The sequence below is a fragment of the Camelina sativa genome, chromosome 20 (assembly GCF_000633955.1).
Source record: "Camelina sativa cultivar DH55 chromosome 20, Cs, whole genome shotgun sequence".
NCBI lineage: Eukaryota > Viridiplantae > Streptophyta > Magnoliopsida > Brassicales > Brassicaceae > Camelina > Camelina sativa.
The window spans coordinates 6,476,622-6,488,446 of NC_025704.1; the positions used below are offsets into that span (position 1 = coordinate 6,476,622).

An 11,825-nucleotide genomic window follows, 5' to 3' on the forward strand; every position below is an offset into this window, starting at 1 on the left:
TCAATCAAACCAGACAATGTAGCATAAACAAAATCTACAAGATCTCACAAGACAACAAAGACTGAAGCTTTAAAGAAAAAGTGAACCGGATTGATGCAAATATGAGCTAAGAAGATGATCCAAGATATTGAGATTACAATTTACTTAAGAAGAAAGCACACTGAATCCAAAAGTGAAGATAGTAGGGAAATGGGAAGATAAAAAAAGCTTAGATCAAATGAAATGTTGCTTTTCTTCTCAACGAACTTAATAATTGGTACACGAGCCTTAGCAATCACCTGAACAATTAGAGAGCTAATTATACGACATGATCACACTGAGATACTGCCATATCATAGTAATAATAAAAAGTCAAAATACCAAGATATTCTTTGCAATTCCCTTTTGTGACAATGCCCTGGAGAGTGCGCGTAAACCTAGCTGTGGATTAGTGAGACCTGATTCCAGAATCACCACCTATACATACAGCAAAAAGGGATGAAGATTTAGACATGAAGATCTTTCCAAACACTAATCTATACAGTAGCTAACGTCTAAGTATCAAAACAGTATTATAATAGCTCCAAATGGATGTGAGATAAGGTATTCTTGTTAATTATGTATCACAGAGTCAATCAAACAAAACTGGTGTCTACACTTACATCTATATCACTTGTTGGAAGATACAGCCCTGTCTTGTATGACCCAAAAACCTCAACCTGCAACAGAGAATAAGCAAGAATTAGAGATTGCAGTTTCTGAGATCAAACAATATACTCAGAGAGAGAGAGATTGAAGTTTCGAAAGTTCGTACCTTGCAACTCGGCCAGATATACTTAATAACACTTGACACACTCGCCACTGCCTCATCACGCTCAGCTTTCTCTGCTTGTGTTGGTAACAGAAAATCACAGAAATCTACTATTTCTGCAACAAACTCCACCACCACAACTTCCTCCTCCGCCACCACCACCACCAAGCGACGACATCATCATCATTAAACCTGCCCCCAAAAACAAAGATTGATATCAGATTCAATTCCAATTTCAAAACAGAGAAAGAGGGAATTAAAAAAAAAGATGATCAGTTTCACTAACAATATCAAATCAAATGATCAATTTGGAACACATGCTTCTGATTCCAAATTCATCGTTTGTTTCGTCGATTCAATCGCAACCCCGAGAGAGAGACGAAAAAAAAAAATCCAGGAAATGTTTTTTTCCTCTTTTGTTTTATTCTTTCAACCAATAGAATGGCGACACGTATCGCCTCTTAAACAAAGATTTGATCTCTTATATAAGGGGAGATCTTACAATTTTTTCCATTTCTGATTTATTTTTTTTACCCAAAACACTAAGAACTCTATCATAAACCTCCCGATAAATAAGGCCTTAGATCATTAAGCACAATACTCAAAAAACTACTATTTAGTAACTTTCCATATCAACTTTTAGTTAGATATGTATAAAAGGCATTTTACAGACTATGAAGAGCTTAATACCCTAGTTCAAAACAGAAAGGCTACATACTATATACTAAGTAAGTAGATGAAACACAACTATAGCTGAAGAACCAAGCATTTCAGTGGAGGGTGAGAGTACTCTTAGAGATACATGAGATTATCAACCTGGCCAGAGAAGACAGAGATTATGTTATGATATGGATCCTTATTCCAAAGTGGAACCTTAAGTTCTCCGATTCCTTCTATGCAGACTCTTCTCACAGTATTTTTCTCTGGATAAAAATAGAGAACATAAAATGGTTTTAGGACCGAGACACCCACGATGTGGCGGGCAAGTATTTCAAGAAAAGTTGAATCAAAGTTCAATATAGAATTAAATATTATAACATCATTTGAAAGTAATAAAATAGTTTAAAATATTATATGCTAAGAATAAAATTAAAAATTATTTCAAAAGAAAAATTAATAAATACGGCTAAAACTACATAAATATTAAACATATAAAACTCTGAGTTACAAACACAACCATCAAAATGAAAACTTCTAATAAAAAAATATTATAGAAAAAAGACTCAACTCTAAGTATAAAATTATTAAATGAAAAGTTATAATAAATTGAGGCAACCTTGTAGAGTTTTCTGTATGTATTAAGTATTAGATATTTTAAGAAAAATTATAGTACAGAGTTACAAGCATCATAACATTTATTGATATTTATATTACTAATAAAAAATATTATGACGAAGTGATCCTAAGTGAGAATATCAAACTGATATTATAATAAGTAAACACAAATTTCTAATAAAATAATTTTAAAAATAATGAAATTTCATCTTGAGTGAAAATTTATACCAATAATTATAATAAAAAGACACAACTTCTAAAAATAAAAGATTAAATAGGTAAATATTAAAAACACATATTTTACGAAGATTTAAAATAAATAAACACAACTGTAAATTACATAATTAAAGTTGATTAAATTTATATATGACTATAATCATTTTAAAAATCTTTAAGTTAGATTATAGAATAATGTTAGATATTGGATATTAAAATTCATATTATTTAGAATCAGCATAAAACTAGAAGTTTGTGTGAGCGAACAATGTTTTATTAGTTATCTAAGAAGAAATAATATATATATATATATGTGTACAAACATAAATATTTAAATAAACATAACTATTAGAATGAAAAGTTGTGAATAAGATATGATGAAAAGACACAACTCTATAATGAACGGAAGGAACCGTATGATTTTCTTTATGTTAAAAGACACAACTCTACATTAAATTTATGATTTTTCAAAATAAATGTATAAGATAAAATATTTTACGAAACCGTACATCGCAATTGTATTAGATATTTATTCAGATTCTTATTATTATATAGATTATATACATGTGTGTGTACGTATATATAGATGTGGGCAACCATGTTGGTGAATCAAATTTGTTAAAGGAGAAATATAAATGTGGGATTCACCATATCTCAAAAACCGTCATCTAGCTAGGACAACATGTTGCTATGTCATGTCATCTTGTCCATTAATAATCACATTCAAATACAAATACAATTATATACATGTGTATATGTATGTGTTGTATGGTTGCATACCATAATTTAATTAGAGACTAATACCAACTAGTCTAAATTAGATAAATATATAAAGAGGAAAACATCATACAGATGTTGGTATTTATAAAATAAAACGAGATACAAAAAAAAAATACCATAATTTGATTACTTTAAAATAAATCAAGATGATATATTAACTTCTCAACTCGCAAGTAATTCATTTTGATTGTACTTTCACACTAACAATAAACTGAATTAGAGGTGTCAAGCGGGTTCCATGCCCGCGGGCTTAGCCCAAATAGTACCTCTGTAGGGCGGGTATAGACACTAAATATTAGGTCCATTAAAAAGCGGGCCTTACGGGCCTAGCCCAAGCGGATTGCGGGTTACAGCGGGTTATGTCCGCGGGTTGACGGGTCGACCCGCGGTCTTCAATTATTAAATAAAAATAAATATTTAATATAGATATATAACTATTTTTATATTATTTTAAACATATATATTTAAAAATTATGTAACAATACAAATAAATTTAATATAAAAAATTAAAACATCTATAAATAATCAATATAAACATTAATTTTTTTAAAAATTATTTTTTAAATTATAATTTATTAATTTTATTTTATTTTGATAATATATTATTTAAGCCCGCGGGCTGGCCCGTTAACCCGCTGGGCTTAGCGGGGCGGGCTTGGACATAACTTTTATGTCTGCGGGCTTAACGGGCGGCCCGTTGCGGTCTAAAAAATTGAAACTGCCTGCCGTGGACGGCCCAGATAGACGCGGGCCGGCCCATTTGACATCTCTAAACTGAATGCAAATCAGTCGTTTGATAAATTTACGGTCGAATATGTTTTGTCTTTGTTTAAATTAATTCAACTTTGCAAAATGATTAAGATTTGGGCTTGCAGTAGACAGAGTGATATTCCCCAAATAACTCTTACATATATAATCAGATTTGGCAAATCTTATGTAATATATATAACTTATTATAAGCTGAGTTGTGTGATCTCTATTAATAATATGTTGTCGAAGATTTTATTTTAGTTTTTTTCATATACAAACTCGCACATTGATATGTACAATATGGTCTTATAACCTTGAAACGGCTATTTCTATAATTTGATCATTTGTCGTTATTTCACAAGGTTTTCATGCGGAACGACGTCCTATTTCCCCCTCAAAACTATCATATCGTACCAGATTCACTTCGATCTTTGACCTCGATCTATATCTCCTACGAACTTAATTGCTCTATCTATGTCTTCCCGAATTTATAGTTCTATTGCTATTTCCCCAATTTTTTTGGTTTAAACGGTTTATTAACCAAACCTAATAAAACCGACTCAAATCCGGTATCAAACCAATTTTTTAAAACCAGACAAACGTTAAAAACTTGACCCGACCCGTAAACAATCTGATCCAAGATCTTCTTCTTCACCAGGTTCTTCAACCTAAAAAAAATATCCAGCACTAAAAAATTCTTATATGACTCATCAACGGACTCAAATCAAAGCCTCATAACCCCAAACAAACATCACTCAAAATCATATGCATAAAAAGATGAGAACTCAAAAGTTTCGATTTCACATCAAATCGTACTGAGCTGATTGAAACATGTGAGAGACAATCAAATACAATGAACAGAGCTGATTGAATCGAAACCTAATTCATACCAAATTCAAATTAAAAACCAAATCCCCAAATATTTTACCTTCAGCAGCGGTCGCAGTGGAGCCGTGGAGGAGACGACGAGCGGCGTTCTCTGATCGATGTACTTGCGACGCCGCCGTTCTCCGATCGGGTTCTATCCAAAGTGGAACGTCGTATAAAAAAAAGAGAATTACAGTAAATCACAAAACCTAATATTAAAATTTCTGAGATTTGATAATATGGATCACCTAAAAATCTCCTTCACGTTCTCTAAGATAACACGTGAGACTGTGTTCTTCCTCATGAGTCGTGGCCATATCTGAAGTTTATGGTCTTCTTGTTGCAATTTGACTTCTCTGATTTTGCTTAGAAGATGAAAATATATAATATCAACCTTTGGTCAAATCTTCATGTATCTAAGTTTATGTAATTGATTATCTGTCTTATTATAATTTTTTGTAGGGTTGTGAATTCTACTTCTAATGAAAAGAAAAAAACGAGAAGAAGAGAGAAGAAAAATCGATTTGGAAATTTTTGTTTTTCAAGTTTTGTTGGTTTAGTTTTGTAATTGGGTTAAATTTTGGTAAAATCCGGTTAATTGAGTTCATTAGTTGGTTAATCAAATAGTAAACCAATAGCAAACCGTATAAACCGAGATTCATGGAGCAATAGATGATATTTGATATTCCGAAGGGAAAATAGCAATAGAAGTATGGATTCGGGTAGAAATAGGTGGAGTACTTAAGTTCGTAGGAGATATAGATCGAGGTCAAAGATTGAAGTGAATCTGATACGATATGATAGTTCTAAGGGGGAAATAGGACGTCGTTCCTTTTCATGCATTATTAATTTCCCAAAATGGTCCTACGTACTCCGAGTCCTACCACATGGCGATCTTTTCACAAGTTTCAAATTTACCCATCCGAAAGAAACGTAATCTCTTTGATTGGCATTAAATAACAGATGAAACTATACTGTCCCCCTTTTCCTTGGTTAGGTAACTAAACTAGTGTCCCTATTACATACTACTTGATTAGGTACATGATTAAATTATTATATGATATGTTATTGTATATTAAATTACCAGCTAATGTGTGTTGCTACGGGTATACTCTGAACTAGAAGATATTCCGTGCTTAAAGCACGGGTCAACATTTTTTAAAGAATTTATAATATAATAATAAAAATTATTATTTTATTTTTTTAAAATGTTATTTTGTTTGAGATAATATTTATTTTTAATTGTTCTGTAAATCTATTAGTCTATTTGAATACTAATTATTTTAGAATATTATAGTATTTTATTTTTGACGTATTATTGCAGTTTTGTATTGTTTGTTTGTTATATTTGCATCATTATTTTGTGAAATATAAAATAATTTTAATATTATAATTGTGAGCAAATAAAAATTATTAATTTATCATCTATATAAATTTAGTTTTACCAACCCGCCAATGTGGAAATTAAAACTCATATTTTCATATATTCAGTAATATATTTTCGTTTTAAAAAAATCAAATCACAACATATGCAGAAAAATATGAATTTTATTAATCATAAGTATTATATGAAAATTCCAAAAAATTTGTAAGTAAAATGAAATAAAGATGATAGGAGAATCATAATTTGAAATCTTAGCAAAATCTTCAAATTTAGTTATTAAAAATAATTGTATTGTATACTTGGATATTAAATGTTAGTTTTTAAAATTCTGATTGGTTTATATATTTTTTAAAAAAAATTTAGTAATTTCGTCCATAATTTATTAGAGAGAGAAATATTTTTTTAGATTTTTTACTATTTGATATGTGAGTGTTTTTTATTTTTTAATTAATTATATTTATTTAGGATACAACTTCTTTGTCAATTGATTTTTTTAGTTTCTAGGAATACAAAGTTTTCCGTTTAAACATTTCTTGATTTTCTTCGGTAATCATAGTTATCTATTTACGAATTATTTGATAATCGTAACGAAAATTATTTGAGAAAATTCAAAATGTGATATATTCAATTGTGATGTGAATCTGGCCGTTAGTGGACTGGTTCGTGACTTTGTTCAACTTTTACTGTTAGTCTGAGAAACGTATATTCTAGTCTTCTAGATGCATGTATATATATATGTTATCCTCTCCGTCGATGCATGTCATGTGTTTAGTTTAACACCATATATAATTCCACAAAGACTTTTTGTATCTTTGCACTTTGCTTCCAAAAGTTTTTAATAGAGTAATATATATGAAAGTGAAACTCAACCCAGTTTTGGTGACTTAATAACTTAAAGTGCAGATATCAGATTTTTTTTTCTTATCTTATTTTGGCTTTTGAATGGTTTCGGGTCGGGGACAGGGTTGATTACTTGATTATAGACTCTTTGGGGATAAAACTGTTTTGTTTAGCATTAATAAATTGTGGTCTATAGTTGTATACTGTAAATAAACAAAATGAGTTTAACTTGGCAATACCATTGAAAGCTTTCGAAAATTTGCTATGCATTTAGTTTGATATACTAGTGTTGACAAAAAGAAGTATGAAAATAAATTTCCAAACTGAGATAAGCTTTAATACAACAAGGTCGGCACGCCGAAATTTTCCTAGACAAAACAAAGCCTACTCATAATGACTTTTAATTAATTAACACAATACCATATAGTTTGATTGTTCTTTTCATTTACATTTTGTCGTGTTCGGTGGTCCTCCAATCAAGGAAACATTGTTCAAGGAAACTCTTCTCTTAACAGTCTCGATCAAATCCTATTTAAATCTGATTTATCCTTTGTCGGCACATAATAATATCTTATACTATAATAATTGACTCCATATAATTAATTTCATAACATAGACAAAAAAATATATATCTATTTTAAAAGACATGACTTGTACCTTATAGAAAGCAACTTGCATGTGCAAGTATGTATGTGGTTTCGTCCTTATCTTAACCTCTGATCTCTTATATAAACCACACCTAAACGTTTCCATGTTCTATGTATCCCTAAGCTTGAGAGAAAACAGAAAAGAAAAAGTCCACAGAAATCAAAGTCGAAAAAGAAATGATGAAGTTTAAGTCCAAGAGGTTTGGGATTAGATTTGGATTTGGTAAAAGAATCAACAACAAAGGAACACAACAAGAGCAACAACAGAAGGGAGTTTGTAACAACAACAATAACAGCATTAGTAGCTGCAGCAACTATGAGATCAAATGGGAACTTAGGCCAGGGGGCATGCTTGTTCAAAAAAGACAAGAGAGTATTGGTGAAGACTTGATTTCCATTAGAGTCTCTACTTTTGCTCACTTCCATGATCTCTCCATTGAAGCCACCTCTACTTTTGGTAAATTTCTCGTCTCTCAACATTTCTCAACCTTCATGTTTCATCTTTTAGGAGACTTATTTAAGAGGTTATATGTAAACTACAATTTATTTGATCACCAAAATATAATCTGTAACTATGAATTCATCTCATATTAGACGTAGTCAAATATATAATTTTAATGGAAACTTTTAAATTTACTCTTTATCAGATTTAGTAACATAAGATTTCTATTTATGGGTTTTACAGGAGAACTTAAGATGGTATTATCATTGCTTACCGGTTTAGAGCCAAAACAACAAAGGCTATTATTCAAAGGGAAAGAAAGAGAGGATCATGAGTATCTACACATGGTTGGTGTTGGGGACAAAGACAAAGTGTTATTATTAGAAGATCCTGCTTTCAAAGAGAAAAAGCTTCTTGATCTTAACAACATTACCACTTCTTGTCCCACTATAATCGTATAAACAACAAAACGTCAAATTAGTTGTTTTGTCAATTTCTTTGTGATATAATTTCACCCAAGAAAAGCTAGGATCGTCATGAAATAAACTAGAGATTTCCATATGGTCCTTCGACTATTTCTATATTAGTTTACATGTTGTAGTAATATATTTGGCAAAGATTTTAGAGCTCATGTGTTTTAATTAGAGCTCATGTTGTAATATGCTGAAGAAAAGTTAAAACAACAACTATGAGTCTATGATGCACTCAATTTAACTTATTAATATCCATTTTTTATTACCATTATTGTTCTGATAAAATTAGTTAACTTTTTCTAAAAAGAGACCTAAAGTGGCCAAACAAAACCGAGATTTCTGCATAACCGAGCTGGTCAAGACCCCTATACAGACCAACAGTATCTTTAAATCTCGGTATACTCCGGTTGAGCCCTAACCTCTCCTCAAAAAGTTGCAAAACAACAATATTACAATACCAAACATCCGTAACTTGGTTATTTCAGCAGACTAATATGTCCACAGCCACCAGTGTTTTAGTGGTCTACAAATCGTCTCTCTTCACAAACCGGCCCTGAAAAAGGATACCAAAACCAATGATTAACTAAAACCAACATTTCCACCCATTAACCGATGCTAGGTTCTCATTCTCAATTGGTTTCAGTGAACTAATCCTTATTTCTATATATCACCGGGTTATAAAACCAATCTCAAATCCAACAATGTGTGTGTAAATTGTTGGAAGAAAAAAACAAGAAGAAAAAGCTTACTTTAATACGAGGACGTTTCTCAGCGTTGAGTTTACGAACTTGATATCGAATCCGCTTAGAGAAAAGACGGTTTTGCCGTTTCTCTTTATAACGGAGCAAGCTAGCCTCTCTATGCCCTCTCCATAACCTTTCCGTCGTCGTTTCCATCTCTGGCACTGCCCATAAACTCCCCGCCTCTCCGCCGTCAGTATACCCCTAAAATCACCAACACACACACACACAATTGCCTAGTCTCTCAATATCATTACTTAACATTATTATACTAGCAACGTTCTTTATTAATTACCTTCTAATAGAACAAAAGATAAAATAAATACATTCTTCCTTTTCTTTCATAAACGCATTTGCCGACATTATAACCATACGATTCCCTAACATCTGTTTCACAATTTCACAAGTGTTCGTGCACATATGTAAAAACTCGACATCTATATCATTAAGCTACATCGCAATTTAAATAATAGTAGTAAAAGTATCAGGCGTTTAACACTTTCGAAAGCTCTTACTATCATCATTACAGTTACAAAAGAATCCGTGATCTCATTAAAAATTTTCAACTGTTTTTTTCATTAGTCAAATTAATTAGTCAAGTTAAGCGTTGATTACAATATAATTACACAAAAAAAAGGAAAAAGGAAAAAGATGGGTTTACTTACATCAGCGGAAGCATGCAAGTCCGGCACAGTCTGCGGCGGTTCTCCGTCAACATAAAGCGTACCTTTATCCGACCAAGCTTCCATGATCTGCTCATAATCAAGCTTCAGAGCCAAGGAAGGCCGTCCATCGTTTCCATCGCCTCCGCCGCAACACCGTGGAGTTCCGCTCCGACTCATCACTTCCTCCACCACCTCTGAATAACTAACCCACCGTTCCTCCGTCGTCTCCTCCTCCTCCTCCTCACTCTTTCCTTTCCTCATAGCCGTACGTAGAAGCGAAGAAGACGACGATCCGTGGTCCTGACGATCGTAGGGAGACAGGTTGTTCCTTTCTCCGCCGCAATCTACATCGGCGGCGGCGGAGGAAGGGAGTAGATCGTGGATCGAAGAGATTGTACTATCGGTGGCGGAATTGAAAAGGTAAGCCGCGACGGTGTCGTACTGGTCATCTTCTTTAACTCCTCCTCCTCCTCCGACGAGAGTAGTAGTCTCACCTCTCTTCTTCTCCTTAAACGGCGCCGTGAAAGGGTCTTTTTTCTTGTCGCTCTGTTTCTTGTTCTGTTTCTTCTTCTTTTTCTTATTGTCGCTCTTCTTGGTTCTGTGATCCTCGTCGATCTCGTGGGAAGAAGAAGTACTGTTGAGTTCGAGCTTGAGACTGAGAAATTTGGGTTTTTTCGTTTTCGTTCTGATCTTACGAGACGCTTCAAGATTCGAAGGAGACGACGACTTGTCCATGGTGGTTGTAGCTTCTCTGTTTTTTCTCTTCTTGATCCTCTTTGATGTCCTCGTACTCTGTTTCTCTTCTCCGACCGGACTGCTTTTACTACACATCTCTCCGATCTCTCTTCTTCTCTTCTCTCTCTCTTGAACTCTTCTCTTAAACTATTCTCTGCTTTGTAATAATTAAGATTTGTTCTCTTTATCTCTCTCTCTCTAACTCGAAAGTCTAAACTCACTCAGAAGAAGTATGTAGGTGGAGCGAGAGGGAAAGCTGACAGTGATGGTACCTTTTGACGCGTGTCGATCAGTCATTGGACAAAGCTATTGTAATCTTGGATTCTGTTTGGATTTGCAGGGGGGGGGAGATATAATAGTATAAGGTTTTGATAGATTGATTACATTTTGTATCTTGATTAATTTAATGGGTAAACTCCATTCAACTTTTCTCTTACTTTTTGGATACCAACATTTATAGAAGTTCACGTTTTTATTAAACTCCCTTTTGCGACATTATTTTATGGAAGCATTATTTACAAAGCAAAATAAATCTTGAAATATATGACATAAAATGACGCTGAATAAATTAAAAAGCATATAATACAAAAGGGATATTAAAGTAAATTTGATAATAAAAATGCACGGATCCTATATGCCCTGGATTAACTCTGTTCGGATCATGTATTAATTGTTCAGAGCTGTTTTTCATATTCCCGTATCTAAACAGAATCGAAACAAGCATCTACAATAAAATACAAAAAAGGTAAGTAGTTTTGCGTAAACAATTTAAGGAAACAATAATTTTGATATTTATGTATATGTTTAATTTGGGCAATTAATTTCGAAATTGTATATATGTAAACTTATTTAATTTGATTTTATATTTTGAGATATATCCGGAAACAAGAAATTATGATGTTACCTAATATACAAAATCATCTAAATGTTTATAGAAATAATTTAAATCGGTATCTATTAAAATCGAGCAATTAAATACAAAATTGTATATATGTATAAAAATATAATTTGGTTATATATTGTGAGATATCTGTAAACAATATTTATGATTTTATATTATGATTTCAAACATATGTATTACATATATACAGTATGTTTAAATCTTGGATACTGAATTAAGATATACATACGTTTGAAACTACTTATAACTTATCATTTTATCAATGCATAAATGTGCGGATCCGAAAACATGTTACAACTAAAGTAAAACAACAGTATTTT

The 11,825-nt window shown here is 32.2% G+C and overlaps 2 protein-coding genes and 1 long non-coding RNA gene across 3 annotated transcripts; 1 reads left to right on the forward strand and 2 right to left on the reverse strand.

Annotated features, from left to right (window-relative positions):
• LOC104769670 lies at nucleotides 18-948 on the reverse strand. The gene is made up of 4 exons (XR_764420.2): nucleotides 794-948; nucleotides 642-698; nucleotides 361-456; nucleotides 18-278 (listed from the first exon to the last, which is right to left on the reverse strand). It is a non-coding gene; the product is annotated as an uncharacterized LOC104769670 (long non-coding RNA).
• LOC104769671 (BAG family molecular chaperone regulator 2-like) lies at nucleotides 7,631-8,635 on the forward strand. The gene is made up of 2 exons (XM_010493935.2): nucleotides 7,631-8,006; nucleotides 8,235-8,635. Exons 1-2 carry the CDS (start codon nucleotides 7,727-7,729, stop codon nucleotides 8,450-8,452), a joined length of 498 nt encoding a protein of 165 aa, XP_010492237.1. The 5' UTR covers nucleotides 7,631-7,726; the 3' UTR covers nucleotides 8,453-8,635.
• LOC104769672 lies at nucleotides 8,701-10,808 on the reverse strand. The gene is made up of 3 exons (XM_010493937.2): nucleotides 9,870-10,808; nucleotides 9,214-9,408; nucleotides 8,701-9,017 (listed from the first exon to the last, which is right to left on the reverse strand). The coding sequence occupies exons 1-3, from the start codon at nucleotides 10,698-10,700 to the stop codon at nucleotides 8,988-8,990; spliced, it is 1,056 nt and encodes a 351-aa protein (XP_010492239.1). The 5' UTR covers nucleotides 10,701-10,808; the 3' UTR covers nucleotides 8,701-8,987.

What these genes read in the sequence shown, in the direction of transcription:
- LOC104769671 (XM_010493935.2), top strand. Translation starts at nt 7,727, where the DNA reads ATGATGAAGTTTAAGTCCAAGAGGTTTGGGATTAGATTTGGATTTGGT. An exon ending in TGAAGCCACCTCTACTTTTG is followed by an intron (nt 8,007 to 8,234) that starts GTAAATTTCTCG and finishes TGGGTTTTACAG; the next exon opens with GAGAACTTAAGATGGTATTA.
- LOC104769672 (XM_010493937.2), bottom strand. Translation starts at nt 10,700, where the DNA reads ATGTGTAGTAAAAGCAGTCCGGTCGGAGAAGAGAAACAGAGTACGAGG. An exon ending in ACTTGCATGCTTCCGCTGAT is followed by an intron (nt 9,409 to 9,869) that starts GTAAGTAAACCC and finishes TGGTGATTTTAG; the next exon opens with GGGTATACTGACGGCGGAGA. An exon ending in AGAAACGTCCTCGTATTAAA is followed by an intron (nt 9,018 to 9,213) that starts GTAAGCTTTTTC and finishes ATCCTTTTTCAG; the next exon opens with GGCCGGTTTGTGAAGAGAGA.